The sequence below is a fragment of the Sminthopsis crassicaudata genome, chromosome 4 (genome assembly GCF_048593235.1).
Source record: "Sminthopsis crassicaudata isolate SCR6 chromosome 4, ASM4859323v1, whole genome shotgun sequence".
NCBI lineage: Eukaryota > Metazoa > Chordata > Mammalia > Dasyuromorphia > Dasyuridae > Sminthopsis > Sminthopsis crassicaudata.
This window is the reverse complement of record NC_133620.1, coordinates 29,323,347-29,347,994: the sequence shown is the minus strand read 5'-3', so window position 1 is coordinate 29,347,994 and position 24,648 is coordinate 29,323,347. Positions and strand designations below refer to the sequence as shown.

The window sequence follows — 24,648 nt, the reverse complement described above, 5'->3', positions numbered from 1 at the left end:
GGCCAACATGGCCGCCGCCGCTGCTGGGAGCTGAGGCGGCGCCGCCGCCGGGCAGCCGCGGGGAATCCGCCCGCATCGGCGGCCTCGGGGCCGGGCGGGGGCCGGGGCGGCGGCGCGGGGGCCGGGGGCGGCTATGCCGAGGGTCCGGAACCGCGGGCGCAACGGGGCGGCCGGCGTGGGCGGTGGCAGGAGGGAGGAAGTAGGTTTGTTGACACGGGCCGGGCCTGGGGGGAGGGGCGGGGGCGGCCCCGGGGAGGGAGAAGGGGCCCGGAGAAGGGAGGGGAGGGGGCCTCGCCGGGCCGGCGCCCCATCGCACCTCACCCACCTCACTGTGCTCCTCTCCTTCCCTCCCCGCTCTGCTGCCGCCTCCGCCGCGCCGTCCGCCCGGATTTCCCCTCAGACCTTCCTGAGAGTGAGAGCCAACCGGCAGACCCGGCTGAATGGTGAGTCCGGCCCTGGGCACCGGCGACACTGCGCGCCCGTCGCGATACGCGGGCACCGGGGGGTTTGGGGCTGCAGGCCCTCGGAGCGCTTCTGAGGCCGGGGGACCGACTCCCTGGGCATAACTACTGTTACGGGGCCCAACTACCTCGTTTTACAGAAGGGGAAACTGAGGCCCGCGGGGCGCGCCAGGATGGAGCCGGGATGTCCACCCGGGGCCTTTGCCTCTAACCCCGAGCTGTGCTAGGGAGCTCCCGTGGGCCCTGCCCGGGACACCCCCAACCCCCCCACCCCCCCAGCTTTGTTCTGAAGCCTGGCCCAGGGACCGCCCTTGCTCTAGGCTGGGCCCTCCCCTTCTAGGGCTACACTGGGGGGGAAGTGACTAGGCCAGGGTCACACCGCTAGTAAATGCTCAGTGTCTGAGGCAGCATTTGAACTCAGCTCCTCCACCTGCCCCAGGAGCATCACTTAAAGAAGCTCCTCCCCTCCTCCCTTTCCACACCGATGACATCATGGGTCCAGGTAAAAAAAACAGGACACTGAGTGCTCACACTAGGCACACAGGAAGCCTACTCACCCTCCCAGAGCTTCCACTCTGCCCATTCCCAGGAAAGTAAGCCCAAAAACCGTCTCCGAGGGCTGGGAAGGGAGCGGGGATCCCTGAGGCACCAGGCCGAGGAGGCCGCAGCTGCTGCTGAAGCACCTACTAAGTGTCAGGTCCTTAATTCTGCACTGGAGAGCCTGGGGGAGGCGGGGCAGCATTAAGAGGGATTAGGAAAGGCTTCTGGCTGGAGGTGGGATTTAAGCCAAGCCAAGGGCAGCCTGGGAAAACCTCTGGAGTCAGGCCGGCCAGTGTCACTAGAAGAAGGGAAAGGTAGGGAGCCCCCCTCCCAACCTGTGAAAGGCTTCTGTTGAGGCCGGAGCCACCAAAGCTTATTGAGGGGGATGGTCAGCCCTGCCCCTGGGCAGCTGAGGGGAGGAGGAACGGGAGTGGGCAGGGCCCCCAGTGGCCAGAGCGGGAGGTGTGACTGCTGAGGGAAGAGCCAGGCCCAGAGAGGTGGCACAGAAATCACCACTGGTGACAGGTTGGGGGAGGGGCGGCAGAGATGGAGGATGGGGATGAGGCCGAGGTTGTGACTGGAAGATCAGTGGTGGTAACCCCCCCGCCCCACCCCCACCAGAGCAATGAGGAAATGACAAAGATGGGGAGAATCTGAGGGAAGAGCTCGCTCTGGGACGGGTTGAGTTTGAAATGTTCCTTAAGCACATGGAGATGTGAGACTGAAACTTGGGAGAGAGGTGAGGGCTGGACAGAGAAGCCCGGGAGTCCGTAGTCGGTGCAGAGATGGCTCCTGAGAGGAGCTAAAAGACTCTATGGGGAGAAGGCCGAGGCCCAGCCAGGGGAACAGCCGCAAAAACCTGGCGAGGAGAGAGGGGAGCAGACGAGCTGAGGCCGCACCGGGGCCCGGGCGGTGGGGAGGAAGCCTGGGGATGGAGAAAAGGCCCCTGGATCTGGTCACGGGCCTTGGACAGGCTGGGAAGGACCTCAGGGCAGAAAGCTGGACGTTGAGCCGGAGCAGGGAGGTCAGTTTGGCTGCAGTGTGGGACGTGGAAGGGGAAGAAATAGTGAGTCCATCTGGGCAGCTAGACTAGAACCAACACATGGAGGGCTTAAGTGGGTTTGTCCCGGGCAGCGGGGAGCCACTGGAGCTTTTTCAGTAAGAGTGGCCAGGTGGTCAGATGATGCCTCCGGAAGGCCGTGGCTCTTGAAGACTCATACACACAGAACTCATTTACATAAACCTGCTGCAAGGCAGAGGACCTGGGGGCCAGGGAAGGACTTAGAGAGCAGGTCTGATACCTTCAATTTACAGATGGGGAAACTGAGGCCCACAGAGGCAAAGGGATTTGCCCTAAATCTCACAAAGAGCAAATAGCAAAGGCCTTATCCACCGATTCTAAAGCTCTCTCCACTACCAGGGAGTCCTTTCCTGACGCTTGGGCCCCTGGCACCCTGGTGCAAGATTCCTAAGGCAGGCCCACCGCTGTCGGCGGCAGCACAGGGCAGGCCGTTCGGAAGCCAGACGCCGCCAGCCAGCCTGGCCCGGCCCAGTGGAGGAGGTGGCTTTCTTCACACACACACACACACACACCCCCCCGGGTTTTCACTAGTTTCCTTCCCTGCAGCCCTTCATCACTGAGCACCTCCTGCCAGGACCTTGGGCTTGTCCGGGAGAGCCCCAGAGGGAGAGGCAAGATTTAGAAGAACAGAGAGGCAGGCCCCAGTATTGGCTCTCAGCAGCACCCACCCCACCCCCGCCCTGGTGGAAGATGATCCCCAGATCCCTTCCTTCTCCAGAGCCAATGCCCTGGAGCCCGTTTCCCTGGCCCAGCTATACCTCAGGGCCTCCAAGTCTTCCTGAAGCCAACGGGCTGCTGGCAGTTTCCACCCAGGCTGTGATGGCTCCTGGTTTGAGGTTGGCAGCCCAGTGGGCCCGGTGCCGAACGCAGAGAGGAGCCTCAGACACTTGAGACATTGGCCCGCGACTCACAGAAGGGCACACCCATCTTGACCTCTCACCTCTCGCCAATTTCCAGCATCACCGTGTGCTAAGTGCTGCCCAAATCACCCCAGTGGGCCCTAACCGTGCTGAACCGTGCAGTTCCTGAGTCCCATGGACTGTGCCTTTTGTCCTCAGGGTCACAGGAGCCCAGAAGGTGGGCAGGTGGCAGTGCATCAGTCAGTGCCTCAGTTTCCTTCTCTGTAAAATAAGGATAAGAATCCATAAGGTCCTTGCAGCTCCAGCATTGGGGAGAATGAGGGAAACTTTCTGCTGTCAGAGTAGGTCTCTGTGCCCCCAGCAACTGGCAGCCTTGTCCCCCATCTGCTGGGAGATGGAAGGAAGAGGGCATGGACATCCCAGCCCCTTGGCCGTGACTGGGACCTTACAGGGAGAGGGGAGAGCGGGTCTGACCACGTTACATGGTCTCTTTGGCCCCAGCCTTCCATGCGGCCCAGCCCCTGGGCGGTGGGTGCAGATTGCAGGGCAGTGGAAGGAGTGTGGGCTGAGAGCCCTGAGGACCTGGATCGTATCCTGCCCCAGTCATTTGTTCCTTTCATGATGTTGAGCAAGTGCCCTCAGCCCCCCCCCGGGCCTCAGTGGGCCTGCCCCATGGGTAGCTTGACCGAGACTCAGCCATCCCTGGGGAGCTCTGGGAAGTGGGAGTCAGCCAGGGCACCCTCCCCCCCGCCACCTCCTGGTCCTCGGGCCCTATGGGAGCTTTGTGGGCCTCTCTCGCCTGCCCGGGCCGGAGGGCCCAGCTGAGAAGGGGTTAAGCATGTGCTCCCCCTCCCATTAGCTGAGCCATCAGTAATAGGCGAGGCAGGCGGGCTGGGCTGGTGGCTCTCCAAGGGTCTTCTGACAGCCTAATCATCATTATTAATGCTAATAAACATTAGTGAACTCCTCACCTCCCAGCAGAAGGTTGAGATAATCAGGGAAGAGCCCAGGTCCCCAGGAAGCTGTCCTAGGAGAAGCTGAGAAGGCAGCAGGCGGGGTGGGGTCTGGGGGGAGGAGCCCCCAGCCCAGCCCCCAAGTGCTGCCCCTGCTTCCCTGAGTTCTTGGGTTCTGGGGCCTGGCGAGCTGGAGGAGGAGAGGGATCAGTGAACTAATTAGAAATGATCGCTCTTTCAGTATTAATTAGCTCTGCCACAGGCTCCCTGGCCCACAACCCCCCCCCCCCTCTGAGGCCACTCCCTCCCTTCCTCCATGATTGGAAGTGATGGGGCTCTGGGGAGCACAAAGCTCCCAGGATGCACCTGGGCCCAGTCAAAAGCTTCTACATAAGCGACCCTTTGTTATTTTGAGTCAGAGATTCCTTGACCTCAGTCTCTCCCTCTGTAAAATGGGACAGCACAATACAGTGAGAGGGCCAGTAGTCTTAGTTGCAGTCAGAAGATCAGGTGTGACCCTAGGCAAAATCACTGTGGGACCTCAGTTTCTTCATCTATAAAATGGGAGTAATAATCTTAGGGACAAATAGTTGTAAACCATCCTCCTCCTCCCTCAGTCTCTGGGGGAAATATTGAACTACATGAATGCTTAGGCCAAGGTCTGAAAAATTTCAAGTCAGCCACTTGCTCCTTGTGTGCCCAGACAGCCCAGTGCATGGCCAGCACAGCCATGCCCTCCAGCAAGCTCCCAGGCAGAGCCACTGCCTGCCCAGGGTGGGAGGGGAGATCAAGGCCCCTCTCAGCCCCGCCCTCTGAAGAGCTTGTAACCTGGGGTGGGGGGAGTGCACTTTGGAGGGTGGATGTGGGGGAGGACAGAGCCTGCCTTCCCAGGCCTCCACCCGTTGGGCTTCTAGGCCCCGTGCCTCCAAGGGACCTCGGGGCCCGTGTCATTGGTGCCTTGTGGTTGGTTTTTCTGTGTAGCTCGAATTGGGAAGATGAAGCGTCGGAAGCAGGATGAAGGCCAGGTATGTCCCCTGTGCAGCCGCCCCCTGGCAGGATCGGAGCCCGAGATGAGTAGGCATGTGGAGCAATGCCTTTCCCAGGTAGAGGTGCCACTGCCGCCCCCGCGCCCTCCCTCCCCCCGCCCCCATTCCCCTGCCCAGACCGGGATGTCCTGGAGGGGCAGGGCTGCTGCCCCCTGGCATGCCTCCGTGCCCCGCCGGGCAGCCTCCGCCCCACCCGGGACCCCACCTGCCTGCTCTGCCTCCCCAGAGGGAAGGCTCCTGTGTGACTGAGGATGACTCCGTGGACATCGAGACCGAGAACAGCACCCGCTTTGAAGAGTATGAGTGGTGCGGGCAGAAGAGGATACGCGCCACTACCCTGTTGGAGGGCGGCTTCCGAGGTAAGGTCCTCGCAGGGGCCGGAGGCACGCTCAGAGCATATTAACGGCCCCCGGGCCGGCGGGTGGGGAGGGGGTGACGACAGAAAGCGGCTTGATCAGCCCCCGCTGATGCATCGAAGGTGACAGCTCAGGCGGCTTAGCGCCCGCATCAAATATTAAAGGGACGGTTATGCATTTATCACTCCATCCCTTTTAAGGTTGATAAATGAGAATCCAGCAGCCCGCTGCACACCTCCAGCGCTTCGGGCCCTCAGGGCTCCCAGACAAACACATTTTATGTTTCCCTCCTTCTCCTTGTTCTCAGTGTCAGAGAAATCAGTTACAGAGGAAAGAGTGAGTTATGGCAAAATTTGACCTCCTGTGAGCTTTATTGGCGAATGTAATTTTAGTTCCCGGCCCATCCCCTCTCCCTCCTCGCCCTCAGCCTGACCTAGGAGGAAGCTTGGCTATGCAGCTTTCCTCTCCAAGCTCCCAGGGCTGAGGCGCTGGACGTTGAGACCCCCAAGGGGAGTGGGTGGGACCACGGGCCATGGCAGAGACCTTGGGCCTTTCTTGATTTGGAGAGACGTCCCCACGTCTCCCATGTCTGTGTATAATTTAAGCAGCAACAACTGGAGAGCAGAGTTGGGCCCCCTCAGCCATGTCCGGGGCACAACCAGGCTTGGAGACTGGGGTTTGCTCCTGTGTGGGGTCAAGGGGAGGCTTACGCCCCTTCTGGCTCCTGATCGTACAGATGGACCCTGCTCTGTGGGGAATGGGTAGGGCTCGGTGTTCTCCGGCGGTGTCATGCCAGCCCCAGGATGAGCAGGCTGTTAGGAGAGGCGAGCCATCTCCCAAGGAGGGCGCACACCTTTGGATCCTCCTCCTCACAGAGGAAGGGCCTGGTATAAAGCAGAACTGGGATTTCCAGAAGCTAGATGAGGATTCTGAGTGCATCTGCCTAGCACTGCCCAGGGGGCTGGTCAGCAAGGGAGGCCATCTGCTTCCCAGCTACCTCCAGCTCCCGGAGAGAGCGCTGCCCCAGCTCCCGGGGCCAGTTGTGTCACCCCCGATCCCAGCAGTAGGGAGACCAGCCCGGCAGGCCAAAAGGGGCTCGTTCATTCTCTCTTCCCCTGGCTGAGAAATGGCTCGGATCCAATCTGGTCTCTTATCTCAGCCTCTCATCTGGAGGGGGGGAAACGCAGTCCCTGTGCGCCGATGGCAAACTGAGGCACTAAACCCAGGAGAGCTTTTTCAAAGCCATCATAGCTTTGTTTAATGATGGAGAAACTGAGGCACAGAGATGCTAAGCGACTTTCTGGGCTCACACAGCAAGGAATCGTCTGAGGAGGTATTTGAAGCTAGCCCTCTCTCTCGTTGTGCTGCTGGAAACAGGATGATCCCTTGGCAAGACTGCCAGATCCCAGCAGTGACCAGGCTGGCTTGACCTGGAGAGTTGGGGTCCTTCCCAGAGCCCAGCCCCCTGTCTGTAGAGAGAAGCTCTTACTGCTCCATCAACGTTCTCCCGGGCATGTGGGCACAGGAGGGGGCGTAGCTGGTGGTGGGAGGAACCTCCCAAGGCACAAGGGGCTGCTCTTGCTCCCAGGAGTTGGGATTCTGACAACATCCTGTCCCTTGCAGTGGTGCTGGCCAGCTCCCCATCCCAAGACGCCTTCTACATGGCGTGCCTTGAGGTGGTTTGGAAAAAACCAATGAGCTGCACGTTTCTGGCCCCCAACGGTCACTCTGTAAGGTTCTCGCTTTAAAGAATTCCTAAGGGGGGCTCAACAGGGGCCGGTCTTTGAAGGATTCAAAGCATGGGCTTGTGTGTGTGACTTGAAAAGCGGGGGCTCCTTTATCTACAGAGAAGTGCGCATGCTTCTCCTGATAGAAGCCGCTGTCATCTCTTAACCAGCTCAGCACAGTCAGAAGGCGAGCCCGCTTGAAACACTGTTTTACATGGGGATCAATGAGAGGACATGAAACCAGTGGCGGGGAAGCAGGAAAGTGAGCGAGCTAGGGGCCCCTCTGAGGCCAGCGCGATAGCGCCAGGCCACCGGGAGGCTCTGGAGCCTGAGCTACCGCGGCCCACGAAAGGCCTGCCTCCGAGGTGCTGCCGCCGAGCCGGCTGTTCCGGGGGGCTGCAGGCGTGGTCCTGGGGGGCGCGGGGCCACACTCGTGTCAGGGCATCGATCGCTTCTCCGTGAGCCGAGCCTCGAGCCTTGGGTTGGGAGCCCGGGCGAGCGGCCGCGTGCGTAATGTGATTGAAAGGCAGTTAAAATGGCGGTGACCTTTTCAGGAGGAATTAGATTGCCTGCCAAGACCGGTTAGAGGGAGTGATAACGCCAGCTTGAGGAAGCTGTCCAGCAGACTTCAGAGAGAGCCAGCCACAGACAGGGACAGAGGCACCTGATGGGGCAGAGGACGGCACGGGAGAATTGGGGATCAGTTCCTGCTCAGTGCTCATCCTCTTCCCTCCTACCTCAAGCCAGGCCCTTCCCGCCTCAAGCCCCCTCCCCCCAGCCTCTGGGAGTTCCTCTCTTTGAACCCATCAGTTGTCTTGAAAATGATCCTCCTGCTGCTATGGGAGCAGTGAAGCTTCAGGGCAGGGGGAGGCCCAGGGGAGCAGCTGCGGATTTGAAGATAGGAAGAGATGCCTGGTCTGAGGGGGCACAGAGACAAAGGAATAGAGAGGTCCCCTCGGGCCCCACCTGATGCGGAGAAACCTTGGGGCTCCCCCAGGCTTCCCCAAAACTGGGGGGAATAGTGAAGGGCCAGCCCAGGACAGTGACAATCACAGGCAAAGCTTCCATCTACGGTGGGGGCCAGTGAGTTTCCCTCCTGCCACAGCCCTGCTGCCTTCCCTGAAACTGAACACAAGCTCAAAAGCACTGACCCCCGAGGCTCTGCACAGACTCCCTGTGGACCTTGGCGAGTGCCTTCCCCTCTATGCCTCAGGATCCTCTCTGAAATGGGGGACTAGCCTCCCTGAGAAGGGCTCCATCCCTGGGAGTGTCCTCTTTAGCTCCTGCTCCTGTTCCTACTCTGGTGGAGTCCCAGTTGTCTCCTGTTGGGCTCGTGGGACCACAGCCACCTGTCCACCATACTCCCTCGCACAGAGAGACAGGAAATGGACCGACCCCATTTCAGGAAAGAGTTAGCCTTGACTCCAAGTACACAAGCAGCTAGATGGAGCAATCTCCCGAGACAAGCCAGGAAGTGGAGGTGGAAGGGACCCACCGAGGATTCGGAGTCCTCTCAGCCAAGGGATCAGGGAAGCCTGTGCTGGGTCCCATCACCAAGCTGGGGACAGAAAGAACAGTCTGCCTGGAAGCAGACCTGGCCTGGGCAGCTCCAGCCACCTTTCCATGGCAGCCTGGGAATGCCCAGCTTCTCAGAGAGGAGCCAGGCAAAGGCTGCGTGCCCCGAAGGCCCCAATCACCTTTCGTTCCAGGACAACACAATCTCAAAGCTACCCTGGGCCCAGTCGAGTGAAAAGCTGGTGGAGACAGATGGTGCAGCGAGCCTGGGCCTGGGAGGAGGGGTCCTGATGGCGTGGCACCTGCCAGCTCTGGGGCAGCAGGGGCAGCCTGGCTCCTCACTCCCTACCCCTTGTGGCAGAGGCCACGGCTGCCACCCCTGCTGTCCGGCCTGAGAGGTGGCAGGTGCTGTATGGCCAGCATCTGCCTTTGTCGTGTATGCTAAGGAGAGACTTGGGGATTAGGGGGAGGAGGAGGAGGAGGCGTGTGGTGTAGTTGCCGGGCCCCTTGGCCTTTGGCCCAGTGGGTGGCGTGGGCGCCCATGGTTGTCGAGTCAGAGATGGTAAAAGGAAGCAGAGGCCGGGGCGTTGGCAGCTCGGACGTCGCCGCCTGTCTGTGTCTCTTCTGACGTGCGCCAGCAAGTGAGGCAGTGAAACGCATTATCGAGTGGTGCCCGGAAAGTGGCTAACTGCGTTTGACACACGCCAACTCCCTGCCTCCACACTGGATAATTGCATTGTCAACTGCTCAGCCAAGTGGCAGGTGACAGACACTGCCGGCCGATTGATTGTCCCGGCATCGCCCGGGCCGGCTCCAAGGACTGTCAGGCCCCAATCGATGGCGTTTACACAAGCCACCACGGCGGCATCGGTAACTAATTTCAGCTGGAAACTCATCTGCAGCCGACGCCCCGGTCTAGCTCGGCCCCTGCTGGCCCCCAGCATCCCACCAAGGGGGGATGGGGATCTCACCTTCTGGCCCTCCCCCGCCTGTGCTTGGGGCAGCAGGTGAGGAAATCAATGGAGGCTTTTTTTGTGGTCTCGGATTCCAGGACATTACTGCTCCAAGCTCACACACATCTCCGGTTTCTCAATCAATATGCTGATCAATTGATTAAATTAACACCGACTTTCTTCTTACTGGTCCAGGAAAAAAAATTCCTTTGGACGAGAGGAGATTATTTTATGAAATTTAGACCTTATCATTTTAGCACCCATTCTTCCCTCTCCTAGCTCAATCTCAAGGTCTTGCTTGCCATGGGATGGAGTTGGGCCCAACTCCTGAAATTGAAGGATAAGGCTACTCCTTTTGGGGTTTTCCTTTTCCCCCCTCACTATTGGGGAGCTGGGTTGAGAATCCCAAACTGGAAGCAGGAGTAGTCCCGGAGCACCTAACGCGGCTTTCAAGCTCTGCAGAAGGGAGCCTCACTTCTTCCTTCCAGAAGCCATCAAGCAGCGTTCTTCCACTCACCCCCTGAGCGTAGACCCCAGTCATTCCAGGGTACCAGGATTTAGAGCAAAAGAAATTTACCAGTCTGCTCCTGCCTCCTTTGACTGCTGAGGTCTCTGAGGACCCAGAGATGGGGGAGACACCCTTCTTCCTGCAGTCTGGGGGGAAAGCTTACTGTGGCCCATCTCTCCTTATCTGGATCAGGGGACCGAGCTTCCTTTCAGCCCCTCTAAGGCAAAGATTGCTTCCTAGGCCATCTTGTCTGCAAATGCTACTTTGGGATATTTCAACAGCTGAGGGTAAAAAGGAGATTCGCGGCCTTTCCCGGCCAGGGGGCCATCTGGGGATCCACATAAAATGACTTTACAACCATTTCTTTTTATTGGAATGCTGTGAGAAGTCAGCGAGTGACATTTCATTAAGAAAATAAAGTTTAACAGGCCAGGGAGCAGGGTGTGTATAGACTAGGCAGGATTCTGTCAAATGTTTGGGGGAATGGAGGGGGGCCTGAGGGAATGCCATCTGTCACCTAAAGTGCTAGGCTGTCCCATAGAATCCCCAACTCGGAGATCATGTGATCCCAGACCTGAAAGAGTCTAATCTGTCTCACTTTTTACAGAGGAGCGGCTGAGCCGTGGCAGCTTAAAGAACTTGGCCAGGGTTGCCCAGGGAATCGGCAGCAGGGGTGTGTGAATGGGGGTCTCCAATTCAGGTCTATCTAAGGCTTCCAAGCTTACAGTCTGGGCAAAGGTAAATGGAGCCGAGGCTAGGCTCAGGCAGCCCTGAGAACGCCACTCTGGTCTCTGTGAGCCATCCAGGTGAGAGCCAAGCAGCAGGGAGCAAGCGGCATGCCCCCTCTCAGACCAGCCCTTGGAGCGCCAGGAGAACGGAGGCTAGACCATAGGCTGGCTGCTCTGCTGCTTTGTTTACAGGCTTCAGGAAAAGAGAGGCCATGGGGCACTTGAAAGGCGAGGTGGAGTTTGTTAATGATTTGGGGCTCTTAAACACCTTTGGGGTATTTATTTTAAATCGTTTCCAAGAAGCTGAGACCCCTTTAACCCTGCCTGAGCGGGCAGCGGCAGGCGAACAGCCGCCAGGAGGATATGAAGTTGACCTCATCACTCGTCACTCAGTGAAGGTGGTCCTCGGCTTCCGCAGTCCCTGGCAGAAGCAGGAATAACTTGATTTTGTGAGCGTCGGGCCAGCGGCCCCCAGAAAGCTGTGTATACACAGTGCTGGGGTGGGGGCTGGGGGGGCTGCCGCAATCCTAATAGCTATATCCTGATTGATGGGGGAGTTTGTCTCCCAAACTGTCAGAGGGTTTATGGAGGTGCCACTCACCAATGAGACCAAAATTGCTTCTCAGAATACACCTGGCCAGCTGGGAGACCCTCAGAAATGGCTGCCAGCTGTCTATTGCCTTTTTTCTGGAGTGGGGTTGGGGGCAACACATCTGCTTCCCTCCCTCCCAAAAGGGCTTTGATAGGCAGTCTGATCTCCAGAGCAGCCCAGGAGCCTGCATCATCCAAACAAGTCATTCGACAAAACTGGTGGATGTCTGCCCCTCGAATGTAGATCTTGACTCTTTGAAGACCCATTTCTTTGAGTGTAGGTGAACAGTTAAGAAGTGCCCCGTGGCTTCCCTAGATGGGATATACGGAAGCTTGCCACCGCCGTCAAAGGACATGGTGTGATCTAAAGCCTCTTTCTTCCCAATGGTGTCTTGTAGTTTCTACAAATGTGGCCATCGTGGGCCAGTGGCTTCCAGGAGCAAGGGGCCCAGGGTCCAGGGGAAGGAGCAGGTGTGAGCATGCATCCCGCTGGGGCCATTCTCCCTATCAGTGTGTGACTGCTCTTGTCCAGGAATCTGGTCTGAACGAGGCAGGGATGAATAATTAATGGCAGGCAGTTCAGACACCAAATATTTGAGCAGCTGCTTGGTGATTTTGCTGGCAGGGACCTTGAGGCAGAACCAAGAAGCTGGGCCTCCGGGGTCATGGTGAACCAGCCACGGCATAGCAGGGCATCCCCATTTGGGCATAGCCTACTCTGGTCTGCCCTCCAGGCAAGGTGGCACATGTGTAAGTGAAGTTAAGGGGAAGGCCTGCAGCCCATTTGGCCTTCAGTTCTGGCCCTCAGAGAGTCAGCATCTCCATCTGCAGAATGGGAGTAAGTGGGCCAGTGAGCAGGCAGGGTTTTGAGCTGATATGGAAATATTGCAACAAAGAGCTGGCAGGGCCCTGGCTTATATATCCTGTGTCTCTTCATGGATTTCCAGAATCCTTCCTCTAAATTTTCTCTGAGGATCCTAGAGACAACGCAGAGCCCTTTCTGGAAGCCAGGCTAGACTGGTGAGGAAAGGTGTCAGCCCCTTGCAGTGTGCTGTGGGAGAAGTTGCCCAGGAATAGGGCAGTCCAAGAAAGTGTGGCCCTAGAGCTGGGCTTTCGTAGGTAGGGAACAGCAAGATGAGGTGAGTTAAGGCCCATTGGAGCATCTTTTTAGGGAGGCTTGACAGTCAGCGGGTAAAAAGGATCCTTGAATGGCAGACCAGAGAAGCTGGGCCTATCAGGGATCACTTAAGACTCAGAACCGGCAGTGATTCTATCTTGCTGGATTTTTTCCCAGAAGCTGCTGGCACATGCTCGCACACAGTAAGTAGGTGCCTTGCCTCCCTCACCCCCTGCCCTCTTGTCTCCCCGCAGGCTCTGGCTTCATCATGTGCAGCGGCAAAGAGAATCCCGACAGTGATGCTGACCTGGATGTGGATGGTGATGATACCCTGGAATATGGGAAGCCCCAGTATCCTGAAGGACATGTGAGGGAGGGGAGGGCGGGACATCCTTGGGCTTTGGGAAACCTACACAAAAGGAATCATTTGAAGGGCTTGGGGAGTCTCTAGGTCAAAGACGCCCAGTCTTGGTGAGCAGAGCCTGTTCACTCCACTTTGTACACTGTAACCTTAGAGCACTTGAAAAGGCTGCTCACCCCCCATGCCCGCCCAAAGCGAGGCCTCCCCAGTCACTTCCTACCCATCATGTGACAGCCTAACTGCTGAGGTCCTGGGACTGGCCTCCAACTGACAAATCCTAGTGAGCCGGGCCTTGCTTTGGAGCCGGGCAATATTTACCTTAACCTGGGTTCAGGTACACTGAGGCTGACATCATTCCGTGTACTGGTGAGGAGCCAGGGGAAGCCAAAGAGAGAGAGGCCCTCCGAGGAGCTGTGCTAAAGTGAGTTCCTAGGCATGGAGCTAGGGTGGGGAGAGGGGGATGCTCAAAGTAGCTGCTGCTCCCTCGTGGAGGCCACGTGGATCACTGCTGGGGCAGCCCCCCTCAGTGGGGTCTCCCCCATTTTCTGCCTGAAGGTCTCACTGCTTCCTCACTTTCCTTGCAGTGGCGGCACACCCAGTACTCGGATAACACCAGAGTTCTCCAAGTGGGCCAGCGATGGTGAGTCCTGTACTTGGAGGGGGGGGCAGCCGCAGCCCTAGTCCTACCGGCAGGGGGAGGGACACAAGAACCTCAGCTGCCTTTGCCCCTGCTGCGAGGCACGGCCCCCCAGAACATCCGTCCCCTGCTCCCCATTCACTGGGGGAACTGAGACTAAAGCAGTAGGAAGGCTGCCTGGCCAGAAGCCTCGGAAGAAAAGGGCTGGGGCCAGCTCCTGCTGGGGACTACTGATGAGGAGCTGTCCAGCAGCCAGGGCCCCTGCTCTAGGGCCTTCCCTTCAACCTCTGGGACCAGGGGCGTCCCTGCCTGGGAGAGGAATCACTCTGAGGAGGAGCTGTCCAGCAGCTGGCGGCCTCTCTGCCCGCCCATCTCCCTGCCCTTGGGTGGTCTGGGGCCAAGGATGGGTGTGAGCCTCTTCTCCTTCTCCAGCAGAGATGCCCTCCACGAGCAATGGCGAGAGCAGCAAGCAGGAGGTTGCCATGCAGAAGACGTGCAAGAACAGCGACATTGAAAAGTGAGTGTCAGGGTCCTTCCCTGCAGCAGAGGCACCTCCTTGGGTTGAGCAGCAAGTGGGAAGGGAGAGGGAGCCGCCTGCGGCTGCCCAGACTGGATTGATAAGCGGGCCCGGCCTGAGAGCCCCGGAGCGCCTGCCCGCGAGCCCCACCGCCGAGCGGTGATGTATGGCAGCCCGGCCCAGCCGCAGCGGCTGATTCATCTCCAGTTTCTGTTTCTTAATCGGGAGCTAAATTGGTTTCATTTTTCTTGTCCCGGGTGTTGCTCGCGGCAAGTTGAGGCAGAACCGTTGGGCTTCGTCATTCGTAGCTAGGATCTCGGCCTTGGTGTTGTGGCTGGGGGAGGTCAGGGGAGCGCTGCCAGTGCCGGTAGCTGTGGGGCCAGAGGTGAAGCTTCTTTCCCATGGTCAGACAGTTGCCTGAGCACCGCTCAGGTTTAGGGATGAGGAAAGACTCGTCCACCCTTGATAGCCAAAAATTAGGGAGGGCATCCTGGCTCATGGCTCTGGTCCCCGAAGCTGTGCCCTGACCCGAAGGGCAGCCGCAGCCCCCATCCCACCCTGTTGGCGGCCTGCAAGTGGGGTAGCTGCAGGTGCCCCAGGTGCCCCCTCCTTGCCCCAGAGGTGCTGCCCAAGTTCGGCTCCCACGTGGGAGTCAGGGTCACATGGGGGAAAAGGCAGCATCTTCATTCTGAGGGCCAATGTTCAATTTTGCTTCCTGCCACCAGAGTAGATTGCAGGCCAGCGTGCGAGTCTGGCTTCCTGGCCCACTGGGTCACCTCCCATTTGTTTTCCTCAATTTTCTGTTGTCATAAATTCATTCCAGCCCGTTGTGGTTGATCAGTTTATCTCGGTCGGGGCAGAGAGCGCTGCTAGCATGATATATGACATGAAACGTTTTAGCCAGCCTCTCCATGAATCACTCCAGCTGCTCCGTGTCAGCGGCAAGGCAAACAGGCCCGCGCGGCCGACCAGGCCGCCGATGAGCTCAGGATGGGAAGAGACATGACGTATGAATGTTTATTTAATAATTCTCTAATATTTCCAGCCGAGTGTGGTTGTGCCTTCCGAATGGGGGCTGGGGAGGGGTCGGGGGAGGGGAGCGAACTCTAATCTGGAGGAGCCGGTCATAAATCAGGGAGACAACATCATTAATCAGGGAAGGAGGTGGGCCCAGGGGCCACTGGCTGTCCTGTGTGGCCGGGCCTGGAGAGGACCGGGCCGCTGACATGGGGGCCAGTGTGATGGGTGTACATGCAGGCAGGTGGTATCTGTGTGCAGGGGGTGGGGGGACGTTTTATAAAACAAGTCTTGATTTCCGTGCTCGTCGCCTGGCAAAGCCTCGTGCATAATAGGCAGCGGAGGCCCCAGTAGGCAAGGCGAGTGTGTGAAACCTGGGATTTGAGTCAGCCACCGCTGCCGCCAAGCATTCAATCCGCTTGTAATTATCTCCTTTGGAGAACACTTCATGCCGGGCATGCTTCAGCGGGCGAAACGCTCGTTGGGTTAAGAAGGTTTGAGAGCAGGAGATGCTGCCGCGGGTTTGGCTTTTTCTCTCTTCCGAAATGGCAGTCTTACAAAGCGTTGGTCCCACCGCATCCCCGGGGGTCAGGGGTGCTGAACACAGCTGGTGTTTCAGTAGAGAGGGTGCCCCAGGGGCCAGACGTGGGCACAGCTCCATCCCAGCCCTGCTAGCAGGGCCTCCTGGTGGGATCCCACTCACATGGTTCCCGTAGAAACCAGCTCCCAGCTCCGTGCTCTGAGCCAGCCCAGGGGAAAGGAGGAGGGAGGGAAGCAAGAAGCAAGCATGGAGACAGACACCCAGTTTCAGTGTGCTGGGGGAGCCCAGCAGCTCCTTCTGTAGGAGATGGAGACGAGTGGTCTGGGGACTGGAAGGGGTGAGGTGAAAAAGACCCCATCTCCTGGTAGAACTGACCTCCTCCCCCTTCCCTCGGCCTCTGGCCCCCAGCCAGTCATAAAGCAAAACCTCATTCAGCCTCCGCATTCTCTGACCTTTGACTACCCCTCGGTTCGGGGCTCAATTTTGCTAGTCTCTTAAATGGAACAGGTATGGCTTAACAGAGACATGGAGAGGAAACCCATCAGCTAAGGTAAATCGGAAGTGGCAGGGCTTCCATTGCCAAGTTTTGGTACCCAGGCCTGGCATCCCAATGCCGTTTGCCCACCGGGCAGCTACACTAGCCCAGTGGTAGAGGAAGTTGGGGTCTGGCAAAGGATTGTGATATAATGATGGAACCTTTGTTGGGGAGAGTGGGAACCCAGAACCTGGAGACAGGTGAGGCAACCCCCCCATATAACTGCCTGGGGACTCTGGGCGTGGGGTACAAGTGCCCTTTCTCTCTGGAAACAGTCCCAGCTCTACCTCTCAGGCTCCTCTTGGGAGGACAAGTAGCTCAGTTATAGAAGAAACAAGCCAGGCCATGCAGGATAAATCGTGACCCTGGAAGCTTCTGGCTGAGCGCTATTTGGAGAGAGCAAATACTGATGGACCCGTGCCTGCCATGTTCCTACTCGGGAGACCTCAGGGCCCAGAGAATGTTCAGGAAATACAAGAAAGCCTTTTATCCTGCTCCCTCTGGGGGTGGCAAGGAAAAGTGAGTGGGATGGGGGGACAGAAGAAGCCAGTTGAGGACCCTCTTTTCTCCTAGTCCCCCATTCCTGACTCTCCCACCTGAAGGCTCTAAGGCTCACCTTCTGTTTGAAACTGGTTCTCCCCTCAGCCCCGCAGCCCCATTCCCTTTCTGGAGATGGGGCCTTCCTCTGGGGCCTGGGACTCCATGTGAGCAGGCCCACACATTTGACCTTCTCCTGGCATCCAGGCCCTCGGCTTGGACTGGGAGGTGGGACTGGGGGTGCGTGAAGGGGGAGGTGCTGCCGGGAGGACAGGCCAAAGGATTTATGGCACCGGCTCTCTCTCCTTGGGCAAAATCTGGGGATAAATAGCGTCATTAACATTTTAAATTACAAATCCCATGTCAGGCCCTGTTATTTACATGGGAGCACTGAGCAGTTTAATTACACTGTAATTGGCACCCAGCAGCAGAGGGGTGACCCCAGCTGGGGCTGCAGAGGCAGACACCTTCCCGGGCTAGCACCAAGAGCCCCGAGCTGGCCACCAAGGGTCAGCTGCACGGGAGGCCTTCCATGTGCGCCAAGATTGGGGGACCAGAGCAGACCGGCCCATGGGGGGAACAGAGCAGACTGGCTCATGGGGAAACCTGCTTTCCTGCCAGGCAACCACATCTTATCTAATCTGGGAAGAGCCTCATGACTATTTGGCCCAAGCTTAGCTATCCATTCTGCCTTCAGCCAAAGGGCTTTCTATTCTGGGCTGGGGAACGGATGGGGTCTGAGCTTTTGAAGGGCCTTGTCTGATGATTATAGGCTATCACCCAAGGGTGGGCTTCCAGGACCTCCCTGAAGGGTGGGCATGGAGACCCACGTAGCGCTGACCCTGTGACATAAGCTAGGTCATGTGTCAGTCACTGTGAGAGGGGGCGACATTTCTATGACTCCACTAGAGGGGTATCTCAGATGTGTGGAGGTCAGGGAGCTACCTTCCCTACCCCTGGAGGCCGGCTGCAAGCTCTAGATGGTCTTCTTTGAGACAACTTAGAATTTGGGAAGAATGTGGGTTTGGTGCAACCAGGAAGGCCAGGGACCCCAACCTGGGAAGAAACAAGAGCTTGACTTCCCATCTACATCTTCTGAGGAAGTGATGAGAGCTGACTTAATCCTTTGCCTCCAAGGAGGGCGAGCATTTCTAAGCAAGGCCCCAAGCTCCGGCCTTCTGTCTGCCCTTCCTTCGGCCAGCCTAGTAGCTGCATCCAGGCCCCTCCCCCCACCACCTAACCTCACAGGTGGCTTGGCTGCCAGCAGTCTCTATGATGCCAGGGAGGCGGGCCCCATCTCTTCCCTCCTGGATTTGGGCCCACCCTAGGATCTTTGCAGGGCGGGGAGGGGGAGGGGCCAGCCATGCTTTTTGACTGCCTTGGCCTCACCCTGTCCCTATTGCAGGATCACCGAGGACTCAGCTGTGACCACGTTTGAGGCCCTGAAGGCCCGTGTGCGGGAGCTGGAGCGGCAGCTGTCCCGTGGGGATCGATACAAATGTCTCATCTGCATGGTGAGAGGCCTGCCTGCTCAGGATCACCCCAAGGCTTGGGTGGTTGGAGGGCAAAAGGGGTGCTTTCCTCCAGTGGGGCCGTGCCCAGGTAGGGAGTGGGGGGGAAGAGCCGGGCCTGGCAGTGACAGCCCTCTCGTCTCACCCTCCAGGACTCCTACACGATGCCTCTGACATCGATCCAGTGTTGGCACGTGCATTGTGAGGAGTGCTGGCTCCGGACCCTGGTAAGCTATGAGGGGGAGGAAGGTAGCAGCAGCCCACCCTCTGTGGGAGGTGCTGCCCAGAGCTGGAAAGAACCCCAAAGGCTGTGCTCTGATCCCCACACCTGATGGAAAAGATGAGGGAGAGGGACCAAATCTTGCTGAACTGCCAACTTTTGGAGCCTCGGTTTTCCCTTCTGCAAAAGATCACTGAGGCCCCAAAGACTCCAAGCTGTGGAAAAGCTTCTATAATTGTCTCCAAAAGTGCGAGGGAGGCCTCCCCCTCTGGGACAGCTCTCAGGGCACTCAGTGCTCCCGGCCCTGCCTCTGAGCCCAGCCCCTGCCACAGAACTGCCCCTCCTCTCCACCCCCTCCCCCCAAGTCGTCTTGTCTCCAGGCTGAGTTTCCCCTGGGCTCCAGTCCCGCCTCATGGCCTGGACTTCTCTTCCTCTGGACCTCCCAAATCCAGGGGTTCCTCGAGCTGACTTGCACATCCCAGATTTTATGTGACCACTTCACTCCTTTAGCTACTGGCCACCACAGACACTTTCCTGGGCCCATTGGCCCTCCTCCCAAACTGTGCTCCCTCCTCCCTTCAGCTTTACCTTTTGGATCTCCTCAAGGCCCAGTGCTTGGAGCCTGGCTCTCATCGCCCACCCTGGCCCTGGTGCTCCTCCAGCACTGGCTCCTGCCTGTCTGCCCACAGACAGGCCCAGGTTGGTCCCCTCCGCCATCCCTTCCATCTGCCACAACAGGCTGATGGGGACCCTCCTATGTGCCCGGGCCAGTGGCTTCTCCAGACCGCTTCCTCTCCCAGATAACTCTGGCAACTCTCCTCCCACCTTTCTGACTGCCCCTCCATCTCTGCTGCATCTCCATCCTAGGTCCATCCACCCCACCCCACCCCAAGCATGGCAGGCCTCCGGCCCACACCCAGTCCCTGGTGATCTTGCTGGCTCTCATGGGCTTCGTTAGCAGCCTCGTGCATGGATGTGCACTAGGCTCTTTTCTGTGTCCCGGCTCCATCTGCCTGGTGACTGTGTCCCCCTGGATGCCCCCAAGATGTGGCACAGGACCCCTGGCCCGCAGTGTTAGAAAGGCCCTTGGCGGCATTCACCAGAGGGCGCTCTCCTCCCACTCAGCCTTTCCAAAACAACCTGGGGTCTCTCCTCCAGATGTCCCGTAGACATTCTATGGCAGGCATACTGTCGCCTCCGTCCCCTAGACCTGTCCCTTTGGGGTGACCCCAGGTCCTCCCTTCCCTCTAGTTACATGCTACACTCACTCTGGCCTCCCTCAGTACTGAGATTGGTGTGGTCACCCCTGCTATCTATGGCTCACATCTCTCTCCTCTGGTCCTTCCTTTTCATATCTGCCAAAGTCCATCCCCAGCACCTGGCTGCCTTCTTCATAAATGTCTCCAGCGGTACTCTCTTAGCTCTTGGATCAGATGCAGATTCCGCCAATCTGCATCAAAAGCTTTCCTAGTCGGGCCCCTGCAGACCCATCACTGGGTGGTGTTCTGCCGTGTTGTGTAGACCTTGCTTGTTGCTAGACATCATCTACCCCTCCAGGTCTTTGCACTAGCTGTGCTCCTTGCCAGGAGTGTCCTTCCTTCTCTGCCTTCCAGAAGCCATACCTTCCTTCCAGGCTCAGTTCATTGGCCACCACAAGCGGCCTAACCCTGGAGGTGCCAGTGCCCACAGCATTCTCAGGAATCACCTTGTGGATCTTCTGTTTTTAGTGGCTTAAACACATCCAGTGGAACATGAGCCCCTCAAGGGCAGGGCCCATTGAGTTCTTGCCTTTGTGTTCTCTGTGCCGGGGTTTCCCCTGTGCCTGGGGAGCTGGCCGTAGCCAGCCCCATCGAATGCAGCTGGCTGCCAGGCCTGGCTGACTGACCCTTGACCTTGCCACTGCCACCTCTTATCCCCCCAATTGTCATACTAGCCTTGCTTTCTGTGGCTTGCTTGTCTACAAGGCTGATTTTTGGGACCCTGGTTTAGGACTCTACAGTTATATTTGGCCCACTGCTCTGCTGAGAGTGAGCATCTCCCTTGCTGGTTTCATCCTCAGAGGCCATCCAGGCCCCTCTCCACCTCATGGATGAAATGCCAGATCCTAGAGGCCCTCCCCTGAACACTCCCCGATGTGCTCATTGCTCCTGCTTCCCCTGGCACTGACGCTTGGCCCAGCTCCTGGCTCAGAGCAGGAAGGTTCAGCTTGTCCATCCTGGGGAGAGCTTCCCAGGCCTGTTGGGCCAACATGGCAGGAGCTGGATCTCCTTTCTCCTTCCAGGGCCCATCGTGGGTCTGTTCTGATAGGAACATCCTGGCTCCCATCCCCTCCCTGGGACCCTTGCTGGCTGTCTCCTCTTCCCTCTTCAGAAGGTAATGGGTACCTGGCCCCCTAGGCCCCCACCACTATCTCCTCCCAAGCTGGCCTAACTTACATCGGCATCTTCCTGGGGCTGGTCCTGGCTCAGAGCAGTCGGGCAAATCCCCCCCCCCCCCCATTTGAAACAGCCTTTTGGAGCCTTTCCCACTAAGCAGCACTCTGGCCTCTTGAGTCAAAACCTCCAGCCCCTCCCAGGTGGCCTTCCGCCACATCATTGCATCTCAGCACAGCTTCCTCCATCTGAACACCCCCGAGAGGACAGCTGAGCAGGGCAGAGGGACCGTCCCCTCGTGGTCCTGGAGCCCCCTGAGCCCCCAGTCACTGAACTGGCTGCCCATCCCCCTGCTGCTTCACGGAGCTCACAGGGCACTAAAACTCCCAGATCTTTGTCAGACAGACCGCCGGCCCTCAGTCTTTGTCCCCATCTGGGGCGGGGCGCTGCGCAGGCAGGAGAAGCCGTTACAAAGCCGCGGCTCATCTGTCGGCCAGCCCTCCCTGCATGACCATGCCGTGGTTATTACAGGCCCTGCAGCCCGGCTCCGGCTCCGGCTCAGGCGGGTTCTGTGTGACCATTAAAACGTAGCCCGAAGCCGCAATAAAAGCTGGAGAGAAGCGACTGGGCCTTTGTGGCCTGATCAAAGTCAGGCGTGTGATCTCGTTAGGGCCGCGGAGCCAGCGTGGGGGCTGGACCCGTGGGGTTTAACAGCCCAGCTGGGCCTGGCAAGCCTGCCTTGTTCTGATTACGGCCCCACTCCTTCCCACAAAAGGGGCCTTGTGTCGGAGCCAGGCCTTCATCTGGGCTGGCCCTTTCCCACCCATCCACAAGCCCATGGGAAGCCACGTGTCCAAGGGCTAGAGGGCCCTAGCCCCCATGCTTGGGGACCCACCCCCAGCCATGCTTCAGCAGGCCCTCAGGATCCTCCACCTGCTTGGGGCCTGGACCCAAGTCTGCATCCTCTGGCCTCACCTCAGGTGCCAAGACTGTGGCCCTGGCTTTGTTCTGCTCTTGTGGACCGGCCTGGCCCAGATGCCAGCGCCCTCTATCCCTGCTCTCTGAACCCTAGTCACATGTATAGGACATGTCCTGTCCCCTTTCCCCCAAGTGATAGCCCTCCCTAGGGAGCTGGAGAGCTTACACTGTGCCAGAATCCCTCGGCTCACCTCCCCTGGTGGTGAATCCTGGTGGTGTCTCCCGCCTTCCCTTTGCCTGGCTTTCCAGACCTGGCCCGAGCCACTTGGTTCTTCAGCTCAGAGAGAAGGGTGCCTGAGCAATCCCTGACTCCCCTCCCCAGCTCCTGTTGCCTTTCTGCAGCGTCCACTCCCTCCGGACCACAAGGGAAGGGGATCCCCACAATCAGAAATAGCAAATGGGGAAAAGTCTATCTAGGCAGAGCAGCCAGCCCTGAGCCCCCCAGGCATCGAAGGTATCTTGTCCCTTAACTTTGAGTGTGACCGCCTGCCTTTCAGGGGCCTGAGAGCAAGGATCGCGGCCCAACGAGAGGAGCGCTCCATCAGGCACCTGCCCCCTTGGGAGGGGGATGGCCTCCCATCTCTGGGAGCCAGGCCCCCTGACTGCAGAGGGCACCAGACCTCCCCTGACCTTCCTTTCTTCCCCTCCAGGGAGCCAAGAAGCTGTGCCCCCAGTGTAACACCATCACAGCCCCAGGGGACCTACGGCGCATCTACTTGTGAACCCAGACTCCAGGACCAGGCGTGAGCCCGCCCCCAGCCCCGCTTGCCCACCGCCCACAGAGACAGACACGCGTGTACACAGGCGTGCACATGGGACTCTGGAGCCAGAGTGGAGGGGGTGGAGCCGCCCAGCCCCCCTTCCACCCCCGCCCAGCCCTGGCCACCTCTGTTCCCCCTCTTGCCCGTGTGTGTCTGGGCAGACGCACGGATGGACCTGCACACAGGCCAGACAAGCACATGTAACATAGACCCTGTATGTTTACAATGTTGTGTAGAGATGGGATGGACCCTCCCCGCCCCCACCCTGCCCCTCCCCGGGTTGTATGTTTTCTTCTTTCTGAAAGGAGGCAGGGGGGTTGAGGCCCTGGCCTGGGGAGCCCCAGCCCTTCCCCACACTGGTCCCCTGTGTCTGCCAGCGGTGGTTTCATGTTCAGTGGTGTATAGTTCTTCATTAGGCCCGGGGGCCGGCAGCTCCAGGAGGGGGGACCGCTCCAGGCGCCTGGGCTGCTGAGAAGGAAGGAGTGGGAGTCCCTTCCGGGGCAGTGACCCTCCAGAGGGGAGGGGCTCAAGCGCCCTGGCCCTGGCCTGCCAGCCCCTGCCTGCCGGCCCCCGCGGACGCTGTGCTGTGATGCTGTGTCTGTATATCCTCTGCCAAGGTACTTGTCCTTCCTGTTTGTAAACTACATTTGACATGAATTAAACCAGTGTACGCCCGTGTGTGGCCGAGCCTCAGCCTCTCCCTCGGCCAGGTTCTGGGGCTCTTTCTTGGCACCCTCCGAGGGGCCCCAGGCCGAGCGCGCTGGGGGCGGACATGTCTGGCTTGTCTGTAAAGAGGGAGACTCGGGGTCGCAAGCCAGGCAGGAAGGGTCTCCCCAGGGCCCGCACTGCTCTGCCCTTGGCCTCCAGCAAAAGCAAATGTTTGCAGTTGTCCAGCTCCACATGCACCTCAAAGGGTCACAGGCGCCACTTTCCCATCTGGGCCAAGTCCAAACCCAATTACCATCGAGCCGCCCAGGCCCAGGGTGAGAGGTCAGTGGGGATTCGGGAGCAGCCTGATGGATAGGAAGATCCTGACCCAAGCCACCAGGGGTCACCTGAGCCAGAGAGATAAACAGAGACTGGGGGTCAGGGAGGCCTGAAGCCCAGGAGATGCTAGTGATAGAGGTGGGTGGAAGCCAGGTCTCCAGATCCACAGCTAAGGGGGTGCCCAGGCCTGAGCAGAGGTTCACAGCAGGGAGGGGCAGCCCTGCCCACAAGCTTTGGTTCCCCAGGTGGCTGTTCTTACGTGACCCACAAGGCCCGAGGGGACATGGGGGCCTGTACCTAAGGTGTCTGTGGAAAGGATCGGCATGGTTCGAGGGGCCTCGCTGTGGAAGGAGGGCGCTGGGCCGGCCGGAAAAGTCTCAGGAGGAAGGGGAGCCGTGCAGAGGAACACATTATGGTTGAAGGAGGAGGCAGTAGGGAAGGCTGAGAGGCCTGTTAGAATCAGTGTTATCCCAGAATGCAGTGGGCTGCCCTGAGGGCGGGGGGGGGGGGGGGGGGGGGGGAGAGATAGGTGTGTTCTGGTTTCTGTGGTCACTGGCACCTGTGGGTGCAGAATGTGCCAAGGTACACCTCTGTAAGTTAGGTGGGGGGAGGGGCTATGCCCACATACTGTCCAGCACCCTCCACCCTGCCTGGGGCCTCTGCCTTGGTGGACTGAGAATCCCACCACTTGTGCAGCTGCTCCCCAGGGCCTTCCCCAGAGGACCTCCCCCCTTCTTGATAGAGTAACCCCACCCATGACTTTGGCCAAGTCACACTTGTTTTCTAGGCCAGAGAAGGCTGGGCAGGGTCTTCCTCCAAGAAGTGATTCTTCATTCTCTCCCCTGACCCCTCTCTGCCAACCCCTCTCCCTCTCCCCTTCCCAGGGCTGGGCTGGGAGCTACTGCTGCCCTCCCAGCAGAACTCCCAGTGCTCCTGGCCATGATGTCAGCATTTTGGGCTTCCCGATGGGCCAGTGGGCATCTGTCACCCTCATGTGGCTGCTGCCACTCGGTGTCCCTGCCATCCTCCATTAGCAGCCCTCCTACGCTAGGCAGCAGTGCCACCTGTTGGCCACATAGGGGAACACCACCAGGGCCGAGGCAGCCTTAGGGGCCAAGGAGGGAGTAGAGCATGTGGAACCAGAGGAGTCTCTGGGGGATCCTGGGGCTGCCAGAGGTGACTCACTTCTGAAGTGCTGGGAAGCAGCTCAAGGAGAGTTCTGGATCCCCCCCAATAAC

The 24,648-nt window shown here is 58.8% G+C and overlaps 1 protein-coding gene across 5 annotated transcripts; it reads left to right on the top strand.

Moving 5' to 3' along the window:
• LOC141541742 (E3 ubiquitin-protein ligase RNF220-like) lies at positions 1–23,101 on the top strand. Of its 5 annotated transcripts, none has more exons than XM_074266136.1 (11): positions 1–199; positions 401–443; positions 4,877–4,920; positions 5,168–5,300; positions 12,691–12,787; positions 13,132–13,218; positions 13,382–13,437; positions 13,870–13,951; positions 17,987–18,095; positions 18,245–18,319; positions 22,313–23,101. In XM_074266136.1, exons 1-11 carry the CDS (start codon positions 134–136, stop codon positions 22,382–22,384), a joined length of 864 nt encoding a protein of 287 aa, XP_074122237.1. In that variant the 5' UTR covers positions 1–133; the 3' UTR covers positions 22,385–23,101. The 5 variants fall into 5 exon arrangements, with proteins under 5 accessions (XP_074122237.1, XP_074122234.1, XP_074122235.1 ...); XM_074266133.1 differs by having other exon boundaries at positions 2–199; positions 4,877–4,998; XM_074266134.1 differs by having other exon boundaries at positions 3–199; positions 13,867–13,951.
• Positions 23,102–24,648: the final 1,547 nt, after the last annotated feature.

Coding starts and splice junctions, on each gene's coding strand:
- LOC141541742 (XM_074266132.1), top strand. CDS start 134: ATGCCGAGGGTCCGGAACCGCGGGCGCAACGGGGCGGCCGGCGTGGGC. Junction 4,999..5,167: donor TGGAGCAATGCCTTTCCCAG/GTAGAGGTGCCA, acceptor CTGCCTCCCCAG/AGGGAAGGCTCCTGTGTGAC. Junction 13,219..13,381: donor CTCCGAGGAGCTGTGCTAAA/GTGAGTTCCTAG, acceptor CTTTCCTTGCAG/TGGCGGCACACCCAGTACTC.